Raw genomic sequence first — 21,256 nt, forward strand, 5'->3', positions numbered from 1 at the left:
GCCCAAAGTAACTCCTTGCTTTGGTCACCTTAAGTGCACGAGGTCTGCAGGACACTGGTAAAAGTCTTTGTCCCAGGTCTTCAACAGTTATTTTTTTTTTTCCTTGAATAAAGCTCTGTCTGGTCTTTCAACCATGAGCTTAAGCAATCTCATCCCTAGCTTAAATTCTTTGTTTTTTTCTGGCCTTGACTTTAAATAGTCTTTTTCCATTAAACATCACAACCAAACAAATAATTTGGTGAAACCAGGGCTGTGGCACATGATTTTTCTTTCATATGCTTACCTGAGTGGCTTGCAAGCCATCCTTTGCAATCTGTGCTTCTGGGTGTTTTTCTGGTAGTGGGTGTGAGCACCATTGGCTACATTGTTGCTTCTCTGAGAACTAGCTGCTCCACTCCACCTATTGATACCATAAAGCAACAAATTCAGGCTCTCAATTTAGCTGTGCAGAGTACGAGGGAGGAAAACCCTGAAGTTCTTACAAGTGTGCAGGAGGGACTCCCTGGTGCCTCAGTGGGTTGAGTGCTGCACTGTTAAGCTGTCCGTGGCCTCTGCAGTGTGGGTTTGATCCTAGCCCACCCGCGAGAATCCCATATGGTGCAGCAGGCCTCTCCTGTCGCGCCCGCTGCTCCCCTCAGCAGTGTATTTCTGTAGTCTGCCTGTTCTGCTCCCTGCTCTGTCTCTGGTGAATCCTCTCACCCTCCCGTGCCTGTGGCCTATACCCCAGCTCTTGTATACAAATAAATAAATCTTAAAAAGATACAAGCTGCCCCCCAAAAATTGGATGTGGGGGAGGCTAAGCTGCAGAGAAGGAATAAAATAGGACTGCAAGAGGGCAGAATTAAAAGAGGAGGATTATCATTTGTTGCATTCCTTAAACACACCAGGATAGAATCCTCCTCAGTGTAGCACTGTTCCCCCTGTGCAGACTCCTGAGGCTTCACAGCTCCCACTGCTCTCCCGGGAAGAAACAAAAATGGTGTCTCCTCCCCACACTAGAAGCGGCACCCACTTTGGTAAGAAGGGTCACCGTGAGGTAGGACAGTTTCCTTTCCAACAGATGCTGATGGGTGCCTTGAATGAACATGGCTGACCTGCTGGGTACTTTTGGTGGCACCATCCCTTTAGCACTGTGGACCTCCTAAATTGGAGGAGCTCTGTCCCCTCATACTGGCAGGCTCCTAAGAGGATGGCAAACTTGTTTGCCTCTATCTTCCTCTCTCACCACCCTAACTGGGCAGATATACAGTCCATGCTCCAAACTTTGCTGACTCTGGATGAGCAGAGAATGGTTTTCAGGAAAGCCAAGGAGGAGGCTGACCATCTCCACCAACAGGACAGAGAATCCCCAGAGCCAGAGATGGTTGTCCCAGTGGTAGATACCAAATGGGACCCCAACAATGGGGGAATGGTGATGTTAGAACTGTATAAAAAAAGTTTATTGGTAGGACTGCAGCAGGGAATCCCCAAACAAAAAAATTTTAACAAAATATTACAACTTGAACAGTGCGCTAATGAGAATCCATCAGAGTTCCTTGAAGGAATTATTCAGACGTACACCAACCACACGGATATAAACCCAGATGCTCCAGAAAATGCTCGTCTGATCACTGTGGTGTTCATTACACATAGTGCCCCAGACATAAGGAAAAAGTTAGCAAAGGTGGACAGCATCTCAGAGACGAGTCCGTCCCAGGTAGTAGATTTAGCATTTCGAGTTTACAATAATAGAGAGGACAGGAGACCGAAACCCGCAACAGTTTTCGTACAAAGAGAGCACAGGACAGGGTTTCAGGGAAACAGTCAGGACTGAGAAGTGAAGCCAGGAGAAATGAACCCCTAGGGAGAAATCAGTGTGCTCACTGCAGGGAAGAGGGACATTGGAAGTGCAGTTGTCCCAGATTACAGGTGAGCAGGAGACAAAATAATGACAGAAGACAGGACAGAAGACTGAGGACACCACGACATGATGATTCATGCAGGGGTTACAGGAGGGAAGATAGATGGAGCACATGGAACCTGGAACCAAGGAGAGAGGAAAGGAGGCAAATGGTAGCCCAGAGTAGAGGCCCAGGTGGTGATAGGAGGGAATACCATCCAAATATCAGGAATCAAGAGCCCAGTACAGAGGAAAGGAGACAAATGATAGTACATGGAGAAGGTTCAGATGAAGAATAGGGGGGTCCAGGGGCCCCACTAGACCTAAAATAGCCCAGAAGGAAACTGACCCAGAGACGAAATCCCGTTGGTCTTGTGAACCCATCGAGGACCTGAGATACTTATTTAAGAAAAAGACAAAAACTTGAATGTTACTGACTTCTTTTCCAGTTACTGTTGCAGGATACCCAAGGACTCACTTTTCTGAAGAAACCCTGAGATGACTAACATGCTCTAACCAATCTTTTCTTTCCAAGTTGAGGAGACGTGAAATAACATCTAGAATCACGCATATGCTGGCAGTATTGTTTTCACACAGAAAGGCTTTCGATCTTGATTTTGGTATTTCCTTTTAACTTCATTTTGGCCTATGAGTGAAACTGCAGTTGTATAAGATCTCCCATACGTGATAAATGGTAACTAAAGAGCTCTTTGTGTCTATACCTTGTATGTCTGGATGTCCTTTCCTTGTGTCCTTGTCTGCGCCTCTAGTGACTGACAAATTGGTATACATGGTGCCTATAGACATTGAAAGAAAAACTAAAGGTGGTGGTTTAATTGTCAACATTGTACTATTGAACTGAGCTGATGCCTTCATAGAGATTGAATATTGTTGTTTCTGCTGTTTTGTGATATTTATGGCAAAGCTTCCCAGAAATCTAAATTCAAGTAAAAAATTTGGTAGCCTGTCATTTGGGTGATAGAAGGAAATCTTGTGGAACCTCAGTAGAGCTCCTGAGACACTCCACAAAGTTTCTCCCTTTCCTCCTGGGAAAGGCATTAGATGAATTTGTCCTATTTGGCTTACCTAGCAGAGAAAACTAGAAGGGAAGCATTGTCACTTGGGAAAACGGGTAACACTTTGGCATGTACAGAAATGTTCACATTTGTTTGCTAAATGTGTTTACAACCTCTCAGTATCTGATGTAAATTGTCAATGGTGATTGTTGCCTTGTAATATTGTATAGTACAGAAATTGTTTCTGGAGAAAATAGGGAGAATAGGCCTCAACAGATTCCTATTAATGGAACTGTTGAGAGTAAAATTTCCTACAAAGAACTGAATAGACCTGGAGATACACCTGATTTTCACTAGGTTTTGTTTGACATAATCCTGGTAATTTTTTTTTTTTTTGCATTTTGTTCTGAATCCACAAGTTTTCTTGTTTTGAGTGACCAGGACCTGCAGCAAGGTTGCATTTTTTTTTTTTTTCCCCAGCAAAGCTAACTTGTGTTTGCATTTTCTCTTCCCTTGATACCAACACAGCATGAAAATAGTGGTAATAATCTTTTACTACTTATCTCAGAGTCTGTTTTTGCATAACTTCCATAGGGATTTTGTCTGCTTAAACTAAAAAATTGGACATGAGTTGGGGGGGCCTTGCTGCCCCAACCAGCTAAGAAAGGGCCAGCTGGTAAACAAAAGAAAGGGCCTCACACCGTGGGGCTGAAGATTTCCAAGAACCTCACACTGTGGGGCTGAAGATTCCTTGCACCCCACACCATGGGGCCAAAGATCAAACTGTAACCTATAAACTTTCTTTGTTTTTTTGTTCTTGGTCATATAAGAAAAAACTTCTCAGAAAGTACATTGGGCAATAAATTATACATATAGAATACTGTAAGTAAATGGCACAAAGAAATACCTGCTTAAAAATTAAACACTGTACATTTGGCCTGCCTGACAATGGGAAAGAGTTTGTTATACATGAACATGACTGACAAACAACCCAGGATAACAATTATAGTAAGTCCTTCTTTTGCCTTTTTTAGAAGTTTCTTAGGAAAGTTTTTATTTATTATTTATTTATTTTTTTAAACAGGTGCTTTCTCACTTTTTATTTTATTTTTTTTTAATTTATTTATTTATACGAGCACTGGGTACAGTCAGAAGCGCGGGAGGGTGAGAGAATTCACCAGAGCCAGAGCGGGGAGCAGAGCAGGCAGAAGGACCGAAGTACACTGCTGAGGGGAGCAGCGGGCGGCAGGAGAGGTCTGCGCGCCATGTAGGACCCTCCTCTGGTGGCCGGGGAGCAGCCGGGGATCAAACCGGCGCCGCAGAGGCTGCGGGCAGCTTCGCAACCCAGCGCTCAACCGCTGCGCCACCGGGGAGGCCCTCTTAGGAAAGTTTTTAAATGAAGTTAATTGTGTTAAGAAGTTTCTAGGTAGAAAACCCTGTTAGCCGATAACCAGAAAGCCGCTGGTCTCCGGCTGAAGGCCATGTGAATAGAAGACTCTTTGGATGCTTAGGCTTTAGCTGATAGGAGTGTGCCGATGGCTATCAACTGTCTTAGGTAATTGTCTAGCTGAAATAATGAATTTTAGTGTAAGGTTTAGTTTTTTATCTATTAACCTTGAAGGTTGCCTTCTTGCTGAGAGCACGTAGGAGCCAAAAGTCTATGGGAAAAGAATGCACTGATTGTTTCTGCTTTGCTTCCATGCATATGATGATGTCATTTCACCACTTGCACAAATGAATAAATAAAGACCCGCTGAGACCCTCAGTAGGAGGCACTTGCACAAGACATTGTGTGTGTCTGCCTTATTCCTCCACTGCGCCAATGCCATCCCACCCTTCAGGAACCCCTGACACCCAGTTTGCCGAGGCTGGCTCCCAGCACATGAGTTTCATTGTGTGGTTTTGAGTGGAATCTTCCAGGAAGTTGAAACAGAGCTGAACCAAGAAGAGGAGAACCTGTTGCTTTGTCCATAGGCTCCTGAGACCCCCAAGGGAGGTGAGGAAGCTGCCCCCATGGGCAGGACTGGACAACCCAGAAAACAAAAAAAACCCTGGTACTCTCGAGAAGAGGAAGCCCACGTGGAGTCTGATGAGAGCAACTTTGTTCCTGAAGCCTACATCGACTAGATGCCAATGGTTCGCTCTGATCCTATATGGAGTATTCCAATAAAGCCAGCTAAAATTGCTGTTTAGTCATTCTGCCTTGTGATTTTATGCAAAAATAGCTAATAAGGTTTAAAAATAGATTTAGTTTGCAAAGTTTTGCTATGCTGTTGAAACAATTTGGGATCAATGTTGAGAGAACTTGTTTTTGCATAAGTTGAATCAATTTTAATATTTTTTTCCCTGTGATTTGATATCTTTGCTGTTTTGTTTTAGCTAATGCCTCCAGATTTATTTATTTTTGGCTTGGACTGATAAACTATTTTCCAGGAATGGAGGGCTTTTGCTTTCCACAGTGGACAATATCTTGAGAGACTGGTTTACTTTCAAACTGGAACCTGAGAAAAATTTTCATCTGAGGCTGCACCCCAGCATCCATAATTGATCTTCATCACCATGGAAATGGTGGCAAAAAGTGAAAGGGGGAATTGCTAGGGGGAAAGGATGTCCTGTGCAAATTTCATACAGGCTTTGTGGATGCTACCCCCACTCCATCAAGACACTGGGAATTACAAATCCCATGATCCCCAAAGGCAGATTGCAAGGACCTAAGGGCAGAGTTAAGCAGCCATTTTCTCTGTTTGTAAATAAAAACCAGCCATGTTAGTGGGGTTTGGGGCACTCAGCTAGTGCTCTTTACCAAGCAGGTTTGGTCTCAGTGGGTCACTTGGGATTCCAGGTTGGAGGAATGGGTAGGATGCAGCTAAGAATTTATTTTCCTCTTTTCTCCCTGAGTTGTCCATTGCCTCATTTCCCCTTCCCTTGTAAATAAACCTTTGATTAACCTTTTGTGTGTGCCTGCAGTGTAAGTCCCCTTTAAGCATGTGGGCGAGGACCCACAGTCAGGCAACCCATTTTATATCTGGTTGCCCTATAACACCCCCCACCTTCCCCACCCTCTCCCACCTTCCCCAGACAGGGTCAAAACACAACTAAATACAGCTGCTAACTGGCATTTAACATCAACTGGATTTTTTCTTTTCTTTTATATAATTCTTATATCATTTTTCATTTTTGCACAATGTATGCATTTTCATTTTGGTTATATTCCCCATACAATACCCACCCCCTTATTTTGGCCCTAATCCCTACTCTGGATTTTTAATCCTAGGAGAAAGCTATGCACTGGAAAGCTCAGTTTTTGTCCAGGGCTGAATTAATTTCTCAAACTTAGCATTGAGGTTAACATAAGGCTGTTTAAGATATTTAGGGCGAGGTGTTGACCTAGAGGAGGGGCTCACTGTGGACCCCTCCCCACAACTCTGGTACCTACAGCACAGGAGGAAGCTTGATCCCTGACACTCACTGGAGCTAATTCTTCAGGCCTCCTGCCATGGGGCTTTTCCCCCTATTATTCCTTGTCAGTAACATTTCCCCAGGAACAGAAACAGGCACAAAGGGGGCAGTCTGCAATTTAGCCCTGGTCCCTGCTATAAACACTATAATGAAGTGACAGAAAAACAAATCACAAACGCTGGAGCAAACAACAACCAAAACCCTGAGAGAATCCTCAATCCAGTAGACTGTGGCATCTGCCTGAATAGGAGTTCAAGTGAACAACAGTTATAACAACACCACTGAACTTAAAAAAAAATGCATGGGCCTCCCCAGTGGTGCAGCGGTTGAGCGCTGGGTTGCGAAGCTGCCCGCGGCCTCTGCGGTGCCGATTCGATCCCCGGCTGCTCCCGGGCCACTGGAGGAGTGTCCCACATGGCGCGCAGACCTCTCCTGCCGCCTGCTGCTCCCCTCAACAGTGTACTTTGGTCCTTCTGCCTGCTCTGCTCCCCGCTCTGGCTCTGGTGAATTCTCTCACACTCTCACACTTCTGACTCTACCCAGTGCATGTATAAACAAAACAAACAAACAAACATAAATAAATAAAACATGCCTCTATTAAAAAAAAAATGCATGATGTAAACCAGGATCAGAATAAAGACTGCAATAACATACTAATGCAGTTTGAACAAGGATCAAAAATGTTAACAACAGAACCTCCCCCAGTGGCTCAGTGATTGAGCACTGGGCTGCAAAGCTGCCCGCGGCCTTTGCAGCACCGGTTCGATCCCTGGCCCGCCTGCGAGAGTCCCACATGGCGTGACAGACCTCTCCTGCCACGCCCGCTGCTCCCCTCAGCAGTGTATTTCATCAGTCTGCCTGTTCTGTTTCCTGCTCTGTCTCTGGTGAATTCTCTCACCCTCCAGCGCTTCTGATTGTATCCAGTGCTTGTATAAATAAATAAATAAATAAATAAATAAATCTTAAAAAAAATATTAACAACACATTCAAAAATACAGGGCTTCAATAACAGACAAACACAAGTAATGGAGAAAATTAATGAACTCAAAAAGGACAAGGGGTTAAGTCACAGCACTAACACCCCCTTCCCACCATAGTCCTCCAGTGAACCAGGTCACCTGCTCAAAACCAGTTAGCAATTTATCATATCTCTTTCCTGAAAAATATATGTATGTCTGAATCTGTTGTAGAGCAACCCCTATACAAAACGGGGTGCCTGACTGTGGGTGCTCACCCGCGCACTTAAAAGGACTTATCAATGCTCTACTGCAGGCACACGCGAAAGGTTAATAAAAGGTACAAAGTTGGTCTCATCAGACTCCACCTGGGCTTTCCTCTTCTCGAGGGTACCAGGGACTTTTGTTGGCCGGGTTGTCCAGTCCTGCCAATGGAGGCAAGCTTCCTCACCTTCTTTGGAGGTTTCTGGAACCCTACAAACAAAGCAAACAGGTTCTCCTCTTCTTGGTTCAGCTCTTTTTCAACTTTCTGGAAGAACTCCACACAAAGCCACACAATCAAACTCACATCCAATTTTTTGTTTAAGCAGACAAAATCCCTATGGAAGTTACACAAAAACAGACTCTGAGATACGTAGCAAAAATTACTACCGCTATTTGTATGCTGTGTTGGTATCAAGGGGAGAGAAAATGTGACAAGTTAGCTTTGCTGGAAAAAATTGCAACCTTGCTGCAGATCCTGGTTACTCAAAACAAAACAAAATAAAACAAAAACTTTGTGGATTCAGGACAGAATGCATAAAAAATTACCAGTATCATGTCAAAGAAATCTTAGTAAATGTCAGCTGTATTTCCAGGTCTATTCAGTCCTTTGTAGGAAAGTTTTTACTCTCAACAGTTCCATCAACAGGAATCTGTTGAGACCTTTTCTCCCTATATTTCCAGAAACAATTTCTGTAGATATGAAACAATTGAATTACACAATATTACAAGGTGACAATCACCAATGACAATTTACATACATACCAGATACTGAGATTTTTTTTATACACATTTTAGAAAACCACTTTTAACATTTCTGTACATACCAAAGTTTTACCATTTTCCCAAGTGACAATGCTTCCCTTCCAGTTTTACTTCATTAGGTAAAAGCCAAATAGAACAAATTCATCTAATGCCGTCCCAGGAGGAAAGGGAGAAAATTTCGTGGAGTATCTCAGGAGCTCTACTGAGGTTCCACAAAATTTCCTTGCATCAGCCAAATGACAGACTACCAAATTTGTACTTGAATTTAGATTTCTGGGAAGCTTTGCCATAAATATCAGAAAATTAACAGAAACAACAATATTCAATCTCTACGAAGGCACCGGCTTAGTTCAGTAGTGCAATGTTGACAATCAAACCATAACCTTTAGTTCTTCTATAACTGGAGACTCTCTCTCTTTTTTTTTTTTTCTTTTCCAACGTCTATGGGCACCATTTATACCAATTTGCCAACCACTGCAGGCCAAGACAAGGACACAAGGAAAGGACATACAGACATACAACATATGGACACAAAGAGCTCTTTAGTTACCATTTATCACGCGTGGGATATCTCATACAACTGCAGTTTCACTCATTGGCCAAAGTAACAAAAAAAGCAGAGAAAAAAAAAAAAACACCTCAAAGTTAAAAAAAAAAGCAAAAAGTTAAAAAAAGAAACAACAAAATCAAAATCAAGGTTGAAAACCTTTCTGTGTAAAAAAAAAATACTGGCAGCATATGCATGATCCTAGATGTTATTTCACGTCTCCTAAACTTTGAAAGGAAGAAGATTGGTTAGAGCATGTTAGTTTTCTCAGGGTTTCTTCAGAAAAAAGTGAGTCCTTGGGAATCCTGCAACAGTAACTGGAAAAGAAGGCAGTAATATTCAAGTTTTTGTCTGTTTCTTAAACAAATATCTCAAGTCCTCAATGGGTTCACAAGACCAATGGGACTTCGTCTCTGGGTCAGTTCCTCCTGGGGCTTTCTTAACTCTGGAATGATGTACCCAGGGTTTTATGCCTGCAAGTTTCGGAGAAGTATGTGTGCTTAACGAAACATAATAGGGACCAGTCCATTTTTCTGACAGCTGGTTTTGAGCATCCCCGCTCTGCCAAGTCTTCAGTAAGACCTGATCTCCAGGTCTGAAGGGATGCAATGGCTGATCAGGAGGCATAGAGATCCTCGAGGTTGCAAAGTTATGAATTACTGCCAGAACCTCCTGGATGTGTTTCACATATTGTGTGATCCGGCAATCTTGTACTATGCCCAGACTGGCTTTCAGAACTGAGGCCTGAAAGGGTCTTCCGAACACAATCTCAAAGGGGCTTAATTGTAGCCCAATTCTAGATGCCACTCTTATGCGGAGGAGGGCAAGGGATAGTACCTGGTCCCAACGAAGTTGTGTTTCTTGGCACAGTTTTGCCAAGGTTTTCTTCAAGGTATGGTTCATCTTTTCTGTTTGCCCGGAAGACTGCGGTCTTCATGCAGCATGCAATTTCCAGTTAATCTGTAACGCACTGCTTACTGCATGAGTGACGTCAGAGACAAAAGCCGGCCCATTATCACTCTGGATAGAGTCCGGCAACCCAAAGCGAGGGATTATCTCTTTCAGCAGCTGTTTTGCAACTTCGGAAGCTTTTTCCATCTTTGTGGGAAATGCACATCCTGAGAACGTGTCCACAAAAACCAAGAGGTATTTGAAGTTGCCTGTTGTTCTAGGCATTTGTGTGAAGTCCACCTGCCAGTCCTCAAAAGGACACTTGCCCCGATATTGAACCCCAATGGCTTTAGGGTGGGAGTCAGTCTTGGGGTTATTCCTGGCACATAATTCACAACCTCTGGTGATCCGTTGTGCTATTTTGTGTAAATACGGGCCCTTCACATATGGGCGCACTGTTTCTAATAAGGCATCTCTCCCATAGTGAGATCCTTCGTGAAGATGTTTTAGCACCGGATATACCAGGGCCTCCGGGAGGAGTATCATCCCATGGGAGTTTACTCTCCAAGTGGAGCTGGGGTCAAACTCAGTAAATCCCCATGCACGAGCTCTCTCCTCATCCCGCTCGGTGTATTCAGGAGCATACTGAGTCAGGTCCACAAGAGGGATGAGTGCACCCTGGAGGGCAGAACGGGCAAACAGGCAGCGGCCTTAGCCACCCGATAGGTTGCCCTATTGCCCTTTGCCATGTCAGACCCACCCTTTTGGTGGCCAGGACACTGCATCACAGCAACAGCTGATGGTAAAGCTACTGCCTTTAACAGGGCCAGGATTTCTAATGGGTGTTTGACGTCCTTGTTACTGGCAGTAAGAAGTCCCCGCTCCTTCCAAATGGCCCCATGCATGTGGAGAATCATAAAAGAGTACTTAGAGTCAGTAAATATATTGACTCTTTTACCTTTCAAGAGTTCCAATGCACGGGTCAGGGCTATTAATTCAGCTTTTTGTGCTGATGTACCTGCCGGAAGAGCCTTGGCTTCCACAGTGTTCTGGAGCGTCACCACTGCGTATCCCGCACATCGATGGCCTTGGTCCATGAAGCTGCTGCCATCTGTAAATAGCTCCCACTCTGGGTCTGGCAGAGGCTGGTCAGTTAGATCTGGTCGGCTGGCATACACTGTGTCTATGGTTTCTAAACAGTTGTGGATTAAAGTGTCATCCTCAGGTCCATCTGCATTGCTTGGAAGCAGTGTGGCAGGATTCAGGGAATTAGAAACCTGCAGCTTCACATGAGGATTGTCCAACAGAGCTGCTTGATATTTTCCCATTCGCCTGGCAGTCAACCAAAGTCCACCCTTCTGCTCCAGCAATGTCAAGACCTGATGTGGCACACACACAGTGATGGGCTGACCCAATGTAAACTTCTCCGCCTCATGTAGGAGGTCACAAGTGGCAGCTACAGCACGCAAACATGGAGGCCATCCCTTAGTGGTGTGGTCCAAGTGTTTGGACAGATATGCAACGGGCTGCATTTCTGGCCCCAACAATTGGATTAGTACTCCTAGGCCAACCCCCTGTCTCTCATGTACATAAAGTTTGAATGGCTTCCTAAGATCTGGAAGCCCTAATGCTGGTGCTGAGATCAACTTTACTTTTATTTCATCAAAGGCCTTTTGACATTCTGGGGTCCAAGACAAAGGTTCAGAGTCTAGGCCTTTGAGAGCTTCATATAAGGGTTTTGCTATTAATCCAAAGTTAGGAATCCAAATCCTGCAAAACCCAGACATACCCAAAAAATCCGTGCAACTGTCGCCGGTTGCTGGGGACTTTAAGGGCTGAAATTACTTGTTTCCTTTCCGTCATCAAGCTCTGTCTGCCTTTCTCAATTTCAAACCCCAAATACGTCACCATTTGTTTACAAATCTGTGACTTTTGAGGTCACACCTTATAGCCACATTCTGCCAGGTGGTTCAGTACCACTATGGTATTTTCCAGACAAGATTTGTAGTCTGGACTTGCAATCAATAAATCATCTACGTATTGCAACAAGACGCCCTGGTTTAATTGAACCTTCCTGAGATCCCTGGCCAGTATTTCCCCAAAAATAGTTGGGGAGTTCTTAAACCCCTGTGGAAGCACAGTCCAGCATTACTGGAGAGTGCTCTTGGACTTAGGGTCTTGCCACTTGAAGGCAAAAAGCAGTTGATCCTGGACATCTATTGGGATACAGAAAAAGGCATCCTTCAGGTCTAATACCGAAAACCACCCAAAGTCACCAGGTATGGCAGTTAATAAGGTGTAGGGATTAGGCACGGTGGGATGTAAATCCCGAACAATGTCATTAATGGCCCTTAAATCTTGGACAAAACGGTACTCGCCTGTATGGGGTTTCTTCACTGGCAGAATCGGAGTGTTGTACAGTGAGCGACAGGGCCGAATGAGTCCAGATTGAAGGAACCTTTTCAATACTGGCTCAATTCCCCTCAAGGCCTCCTCCTTTAAGGGATATTGCTTCCTCCTCGGGGTTCTGCTCCCCTCTATCACTTCTTTCTTTACAGGCTCTGCATTTTTCGCACGTCCTGGGGTTCCATCAGCCCATACCCATTTACTTACTCTTTCAACAATTTCTGGAGGTAAAATTTCACCTTTCGGTGGAACATCTTGAATAAGTAACATCTGGAACTGCAGAGCATGCTCTGGAGGCACCTGTAGGTGAAGCCTCTGATGTTTTGGTGAGAATATAATTCATGCGTTGAGCTTACTAAAGGTTGCGACCAAGTAGAGGGATTGGACACTCTTCCATGTATAGGAAGCTATGCTGGAGCTGTGGGGTGCCCAGCCGGCACCCCAAAGGTTGTAGGAAGGCTTTTTGTTGTGGCCTTCCCGTAATCCCAGTGACTGCTACAGTCTCTTTGCTCATTTTAGTTAATTTTGAATTCAAAAATGAGTATGTCGCTCCAGTGTCCACCAAGAAATCAATGAGACGATCCCCCACAGCGAGTGTTACCTGGGGCTCTGAGGGGGTTATTCTAATGGGCTTCTCTAGATCTAGTGGAGCCCCCGGGCACCCCTATTCTGCATCTGAACTTTCTCCATGAACTATCATTTGTCTCCTTTCCTCTGCACTTGGCTTTAGATTCCTTCTACTCTGTCTCTATTCCCTCCAATCTTCACCTGAGGCTCTACCCTGTGCTGTCATTTGTCTCCTTTCCTCTGTGCTGGGCTCTCGATTCCTTCTCTGTCTGTATTCCCTGTCATCATCTGAGCCTCTACTCTGTGCTAACATTTGTCTTCTTTCCTCTCTCCTTGGTTCCTGGTTCTGTGTACTCCTCCTATATTCCCTCCTGTAACCCCTACGTGAATCATCATATCGTGGTGTTCTCTGTCTTCTATCCTGCCTTCTATAATTATTGCGTCTGCCGCTTCCCTGTAACCTGGGACAACTGTGCTTCCAATGTCCCTCTTCCCTACAGAAAGCACACTGATTTCTTCCTAGGGGTTCAGTCTCTGTCCATTACTGTTTCCCTGAAACCCTGTTCTGTGCTCTCTTTGTAAGAAAGCAGTCGCAGGTTTCGGTCTCCTGTCCTCTATTATTATAAACCCTAAATGCCAGGTCCACTACCTGGGACGGACTCATCTCTGTGACGCCGTCCACCTTAGCTAACTTTTTCTTTATGTCTGGGGCACTATGGGTAATGAAAACCATAGTGATCAGACAAGCATTTTCTGGGGCATCTGGGTTTATATCCGTGTGGTTAGTGTATGTTTGAATAATCCTCTCAAGGAACTCTGACGGATCCTCATTAGCTCCTTGCTCGAGTTGCAATATTTTGTTAAAGTTTTTTTGTTTGGGGATTCCCTGCTGCAGTCCTACCAATAAACATTTTTTATACAGATCCAACATCGCCATTCCTCCATTGTTAGGGTCCCATCCAGGATCTTTCTCTGGGACAACAACCTCTGGCTCTGGGGACTGCCTATCCTGTTGGTGGAGACGGTCAGCCTCCTCCCTGGCTTTCCTGAATACCATTCTCTGCTCATCCAGAGTTAATAAAGTATGCAGCATGGACTGTGTATCTGCCCAGTTAGGGCCGTGGGAGACGAAGATAGAGGCAAACAAGTTCGCCATCCTCTTAGGAGTCTGCCGGTACGAGGGAACAGAGCTCCTCCAATTTAGGAGGTCCGCAGTACTGAAAGGATGGTGCGACCAAAAGTACCCAGCAGGTCTCCCATGTTCATTCAAGCCACCCATTGGCATCTGGCGAAGGGGAAACTGTCCTGCCTCAGAGTGATCCTTCCTGCCAAAATGGGTGCCAAGTCTAGTGTGGGGAGGAGACGCCATTTTAGTTTCCTCCCCAGAGGGCAGTGGAGGCTGTGAAGCCTCAGGAGTCTGCACGGGAGGGGCCTTGTCACGTGGAAGAGGATTTTGTCCTGATGTATTTAAAGTATTTAAAATATGATGCTCTTCCTCTTCTAACTCTGCCCGCTGGCAGTCCTCATGGAAAGGGGAAGGTCTATCCTTTCTCTGTGCCATCAGCCGAGCCTCCACCATATCCAATTTATGGAGGGCGACCTCTATCCGGTCCTGCATATTTTTAAAAGCTTGATCTTGTTTGCTTTTATAAACTGACTCAAGGATGTTACGGTTCTCATCCCTCATGCACTTAACAGTTAAATCAAATGCCTGATTTTGCTGTCGTTTGGCCACATTAAAAGCCTGAATTTGTTGTTGCATGGCTAAGTTAAGAGCCTGAATGTGTTGTTGCACATTCTCAGTATGTGAAGTAGAACTTCTACCTCTCACAGAAACAAGAATGTAGCAAATGGCACTTACACATATTACCAAAAAAACACCCAGAAGCACGGACTGTAAAGGGATGGCTTGTAAACCACCCATGTATGTATACAATAGCAAAATCACGTGCCATACACCAGGCTTCATCAAATTATTTACATTAATGAAACTGGTGGTGATATTTAATGGAAGAAGGCTACTTAAATTCAAGGCCGGAAGGAAACTGAAAGAACTCAGGCTAGGGATGAAACTGTATAGGCTCATGGTTGAGGCCATATTTGAGTCAAAAACGCACCCACAAGGGCTGTACGCACAGGGAAAAAAACAGACTTTTCAGGACTTGAGACAAATATTATACTGCGAGTCCTGCAGAACTAGTGCGCAAGGAATGTTACTTTGGGCTGGTCAACCATGGGTGTAACTTGGAAACCACGCTGGGCGTCAAACTGTTGTAGAGCAACCCTTATACAAAACGGGGTGCCTGACTGTGGGTCCTCACCCGCGCACTTAAAAGGACTTATCAATGCTCTACTGCAGGCACACGCGAAAGGTTAATAAAAGGTTTATTTACAAGGGAAGGGGAAATGAGGAAATGTACAGCTCAGGGAGAAAAGTGGGAGACAAAGTTTTAAATGCGTCCTACCCGATCAGCCGATCAGGAATCCCAAAATGGCGCTCTGTGAGCTGGCCGCAAGCCAGGAGCCGTGAAGCAGGGAGGCGAGCGATAGCGAGCACCCCCAAGGCCCAGGCTGCCCAACTCCACCCTCAGGTCCCAGCCACCCTCCCTTTGGTGGTGATGGGATTTGTCTTTCCCAATGTCTTGATGGCTTTAGTCTGGAGTGGGGGTGGGGTCCACAAAGCCTGTATGGGATTAACTTAGGACATCCTTTCCCTCTAACAAATCTAGCCACTAGTGTATACTATTGAATAAGTACTAGGGGGAAAGGATGTCCTGAGCAAACGCCATACAGGTTTTGTGGACTCCACCCCCACTCCAGACCAAAGCCATCAGGACATTGGGAATGACAAATCCCGTCATCACCAAAGGGAGGGTTGCAGGGAACTGAGGGTGGAGTTAAGCAGCCAGAGGGCTCTCTTGACCTCACGGCTCTTTGCCCTTTGCCAGCTCTCAGTGTGCCTTTGGGATTCCAGGTCAGCGGAACTGGTAGGATGCATTCACGAATTTATCTCCCTCTTTTCTCACTGAGTTATTCATTTCTTCATTTCCCCCTTCTTTTGTAAATAAACCTTTTATTAACCATTTGCATGAGCCTGCTGTTGAGTATTCCTAAGTCCCTTTCAAGCACACAGGTGAGGACCCACAGTCAGGCAACCTGTTTCGTATCAGGGTTGCCTGTAACACAAGTACAAGAGTTTATTCACAGAGTAGGGGAAAAGACTTACAAATCAAATCATGTATCTGATAAAGGAATTGTATTTATAATTTATATTATAAATGAAGACTTACAACTCAACAGTAAGAAAAGAAACGATCCAATGCAAAAATGGACAAAATACTTCACCAATGAAAAGATACAGATGCCAAATAACTATGATGTTTGATATCACAAGTTATTAGGGAAAGACAGACTAAAAACAACAGTGATACTCTCACAGGGTGATGCCCAGGAAAGGGTGAGGTTCCAGGTTCCCTGCCCCACCCAAAAGAGGGTGGGGCTGAGCGGGGAGGAGAAGCTGCAGAGGAGACTGGAGAAGGAAGGAAGCAGGATGGAGCCAGAAGGAGACCTGGAGGAGCACATGGAGGCGAGAGACACATGCGATGAAACTGCGCTTGCCTTTTGGTCGTGGACTGGGTGACACCGATGTGGGTGAGAGACCTGTGGGGAGGCAACAGTGGCAGCTTTTACCTTGATTTTGATTTTGCTCTTTTCCTTCCAGATTTCTCTGCTTGTTTCTGATGCTTTTCTGTGGGTCCCGGCCAGAGGGTGCTTTGGACTTGTGGCCTTGGGGCCTTACTCTGGGCCAATCCTGCTTGAGTGGACTTTTACCCACAAGGGGACAGGTAACTTTGGGTGCGTGATTTAGAAACTATATTCTTTAACTTTCCTGTATTGTTTACTAATTGTATTAAAGTTCCTTTTCATTAAAGTCTTAAATGTTTTGTGTTGATGTAGTGGGTGGCAGAACCTATTTAGAGCAGGCAGCTTTGGGGGTTCTGGGGTGCCCCTCTCCCTGCCCTGTAACAGGAGCATGAAAAGAACATTAGGAAAATTAATGAAATCCAAACACAGGGCAGAGTTTAGTGAAAGTGCATCAATATTGCTTTCTTAGCTGCACAAATGCATTCGTTATCAATTTGGAAATGATGTGGGTTATATAGGAGTTCTGCTGCTACCTTTGAAACTTTTCTGTAAATATAACAGTATTTTTTAAAATATTGTTTTAAATTAAAATAACATTTTAAAAACAGCCCTCAACAAAGTTATAGTTGTAGAAGGGAAGAAAGGTCTACTTTCCAGTTTTCCGAGGTATTGCTATAAAAGACTGGAGAGAAGGGTCCTGGGGAGAAAAGCTGGAAACCTCACACCCAGGGCAGGCTCCGGAGTCTCCTCCCCTCTGAGCCCCGTTTCTCTGACTCCTCACAGAGCATCTCACCCCCAGGACGCCGCCCTCCAGGACCCCCAACTCTGCCCACCTCAGCCCCCACCCCGTCCTGGCGGCGCCACCAGAATCCGGAACAGCGCGGCAGCGCCCCCGTGTGGCCACAGGGCTGAGCACAGAAGACCAGAGCTGCCCTTTCTCCTGCTCAGCCAGGCCCTCCCCAGGGCCCCCTGGGATCCCAGCGGCAGGACAGGTCCACGGTCACGTTAGGGGTCCTCAAATTGACCCCCTAGTGGGTAACTATGGGTATAGGCTTCAGGGAAGAACCAGGTGTCCAGGTCATAACAGTTGCTGTCCCAGGTTCTGGGTCCCCAAATTATCCGGGTTCCCTCAATCTCATCAGATGGGAACTTGGACTCCAGAGTCCCTGTTATTTGTTCCTGCTTCCAGGGATGAAAGTGCTTCTTCCTGAGCATCAGCCCTAAATTCTCCATCCCTAGGGTGGGGGATGGGCTAAGTAAGAGACTCTCAGGCTCTGTTCTAGACCTTCTGAGTCTTCATGAGCGTCCAGGTCGCTCCTGTGCTCACTGAAGTGGGGGCTCCCTGGTCTCCGTGTCTTCACCATGTGGGGTCAGACTGTCTAGTCAGCTCTCGGGGGCATCTGCTCTGATTGCTCACCACTGTGGAATCTGGGGTTCAATTCTGCTCCTTTTTCATGCTGAGTCATCACTTCCTGGGTGACCCTTACATGCTCAAGACTAAATATCATTGACATCACATCACCTCCCAGATCTCTTTCTTACCTCAGACATTTCACCTGTGCCCAGACTTGTCTGTCCAAGTGCCAACATCGCTTTCAATTCTAATTGATCTCATTCAACTTTCCTAAAGTGAATGCTTAGGATGCCCGCATATGAGTCTTCTGGGGTCTTCCCCATGTCACTGAGGCTCCACCTCTCTGCCTGCACAGTCTGAAACACTGGGTGTCATCCTTGACCCCTTACTCACAGCTCTGCAGTAGGAAACACTGTAAAGTCCATGTCTAAATATTCATAATCCTATCACTTCTTATTTTCCCTGTTCACCCCCAAAATGAGCCACCAACCTCTGTGTCCTGGGACCTGCACTGGTTTCCTCCATTTCTCTCCCAACCTCTCACTCTTCCATGCTGCATAGTAGCTAGACTGAGGCTACCAGAGAGAAGTCCCACAGCTATATATCTGTGCAGAAGGTCTTGTCACCCCACATCTTACTCAGAGAGTCAAACCCTCCCAACATCCTCAGGCTGAATGATCTGAGTGCATACAGATCCCATCTCAGTTGGCCTCTGCTCCAGCCCTTGGCCTCCTGCTCATGTCAGTCACACAGACATTCCTGCTCAGATATCTGCATTGGAGTTTCTCCTGTCTGGACTGAACTTCCCTGCACATCACATCCTTGTGGGCAACGTGTCCATCAGACTTTTTCTCAACGATCACTTCAGTGAGACCCACACTGACCAAGCTGGGAAGAAAACCATCCTGTCCCCACACACTGACTCTGGTCACCCTTCCCATCCTTTACCCACTTCTTTTTTTTTTTTTTTTTATAGAGGCATGTTTTTATTTATTTATTTTATTTGTTCGTTTTGCTTATACATGCACTGGGTACAGTCAGAAGCGCGGGAGGGTGAGAGAATTCACCAGAGCCAGAGCGGGGTGCAGAGCAGGCAGAGGACTGAAGTACACTGCTGAGGGGAGCAGCGGGCGGCAGGAGAGGTCTGCGCGCCATGTGGGACCCTCCTCTGGTGGCCGGGGAGCAGCCGGGGATCGAACCGGCGCCGCAGAGGCCGCGGGCAGCTTCGCAACCCAGCGCTCAACCACTGCGCCACCGGGGAGGCCCCCCTTTACCCACTTCTAACCAGACACGCGTGGTTGACTGTCTGATCTGCTGTCACACAGTCCCCAGTCTCCCCTCCTCACTAGGACACACTCCCCACAGGCCACAAGTTGTGAATGTTTTTAGTTCATTGAGGCTTCCTAGATGCAAAAACAGTCAGTCACACATCTGGTTATCAGTTGTGTCGTCAGTGTAGAGCACCTCCCTGTTCTAGAGACAGTGTCTTTACTAATGTGGCACATTACACCGGTGTATTTCTTTTGAAAAGAGATTCCTAGGTTTGGGTTTTTTTTTTTTAATTTATTTTTGCATAGAAGAAATGAGACGTAGGTCAGAAGTGCAGGGATGCAGTTGGTGAGAGGATTCACCAGAGACAAGAGTGGGGAGCAGAATAGGTGGATTTACTGAAATACACTGCTGAGGGGAGCAGAGGCAAAACAGGAGAGGTCTACTGTGCCATGTGTAGGTTAGCTCCCTGGCTAGGGATCAAACTCTAGGGATCAAACTCGGGGTGTAGAAGTGATGGCGCTGAGACTTAACCCCTGTGCTACCAGGGAGGACCAAGTTCCTAGGCTTATAAGTCCTATTTTTCAGCCAACTATGAATTGACAGAATCATTTCATAGGTCCTGGTTAGTACCAGCACTAGGGTTACTGCATTTAAGGACAGGGTTACAGGGAGAAGCTGGAGAGAACAATAGAAATCAGAAACTTATCTAAATCCATCAGGAAATTATCAAATCCTCCTCTCTAATAATACCAGGATTTTGTTGGAGAAGATGTAAAGAATCATCCAGAAAAGTCGTAAAATGAGGCCAAAAATCAGATGAGTCTGGAAATCCATCTCACCAGACTCCTGTGTGCAGGGGACACCCTGGTCCTTGTGAGGACAATGACAGATGCTCCTGCTGCTGTCAGAGACAAGGACCAAGAGGACATGAGGCCTGGTCTCTAAAAGAATAGGCATAAAGGCAAAAACCAACCAAACAAACAAAAACCCAAAGCAGCAAAATACATAGAAAGGCTAGACCCTGAGCTGAGCCTGAGCTGACCCGGCTACACGCAGTCTCCACCCACATCCTGGAGACAGGACAGGCCCAGGTGGGGTCTGAGTCCCTGTGATCACAGGCCCTGCTGGGACAAGTGCTCCTGAAGGATAAGGACAAAGGAGCAGAGAGATGACCCCTGAGGAGTGACCACGTCAAAGCCCACGACGCACTGAGCACCAACTGGACACAGGCCCCGTCTCCCTCGGCTCCTCACAGCCTCTCCCGCCCCCACCTGCACAGACTCAGCACAGCAAACACGTGGTTCTGGAAGGTTTCCCATTTATTTCATCTCAAATTTTAGGAATCATTTTTATTAGCCCACCAAACCCATCAGGCAAGCTTACAAAAAGTAATTTCAGGTTATTATTTCAAGGGGGAAGTAGTTACTATTCTTGAAGAAAACACAATGATGGGTAGACACAGACTAAGCTGCTTCTGCTGCAGTAGGAAAATCATTAGGGAAAGACACAGGTCAGTGTGGGGAGGGGCCTGGTGGGCAGGGCTGGGCCAGTCTCCCCACCTCCTTGCATTATCTCATAAGAACAGAGACACATTCTGATGCCCTTTTGCAGCAAAGGAAACCAGCAGATCTTGAAGCTACAAAGTGGGGGTGAGAAAATATCCGGCATCACTCAGCCCCGACCAGGCAGCTGGCTTACACTGTGAAGGAAAAGGATCATAAGAAATTTCAAAGAAACACACATAAGCGTGGACATTCTCCATAATCCACCGCATCCTCAGAATGTCCCTCTCACAGCTTCCCCATCACCTGGTCCCATCCTCTCTGCCCCAACCCCTCCCATCACAGGCCTCCAGGGTCTCACCTTTAGAGGCTGTCAGACTCCTCAGAGCACTGGGCACTGTCGCTGCCTGCAGGAGAACAAAACAGAACCTGTTCAGAGCCACAGAGATGAGGCCACAGGAGGGACTGATGAGGGTGACCCCCCTCATGGGCTCCATTTACATTGTCCCCAGGGGCTCAGGGGCCAACCCCCTGATCCACATTTACCTGCAGCCTGAGTGTAGCTTCCTCCTTGTTCTCCTGTGGGAAGAAACAGCATGTGAGACCAGGGAGGAGTCAGGCCATGAGGTTCTGAAGGAATCCCCAAGTCTGGACCACAGGGAAGTTTCCAGAACTGTGACTGGACACTTAGGGCAGCATCAGGAAATATGAAGAAAGGAGATGAGAGGGGACTGGA

The 21,256-nt window shown here is 46.0% G+C and overlaps 1 protein-coding gene across 1 annotated transcript in view; it reads right to left on the minus strand.

Moving 5' to 3' along the window:
- Positions 1 to 20,327: 20,327 nt before the first annotated feature.
- Positions 20,328 to 21,256, minus strand: part of LOC119252178 (patr class I histocompatibility antigen, A-126 alpha chain-like) — a 354,426-nt gene continuing 353,497 nt past the window's right edge. Inside the window, exons 6-8 of the mRNA XM_054698633.1 lie at positions 21,067 to 21,099; positions 20,882 to 20,927; positions 20,328 to 20,717 (exon numbers count right to left, since the gene is read on the minus strand). Of these exons, the coding sequence (XP_054554608.1) occupies positions 20,884 to 20,927; positions 21,067 to 21,099 (77 nt within the window). The 3' untranslated portion in view covers positions 20,328 to 20,717; positions 20,882 to 20,883. The remainder of the gene's footprint in view (positions 20,718 to 20,881; positions 20,928 to 21,066; positions 21,100 to 21,256) is intronic.

This window comes from Talpa occidentalis, unplaced genomic scaffold (genome assembly GCF_014898055.3).
Source record: "Talpa occidentalis isolate TD23 unplaced genomic scaffold, MPIMG_talOcc4v2.1 talOcc4.2, whole genome shotgun sequence".
Taxonomy (NCBI): Eukaryota; Metazoa; Chordata; class Mammalia; order Eulipotyphla; family Talpidae; genus Talpa; species Talpa occidentalis.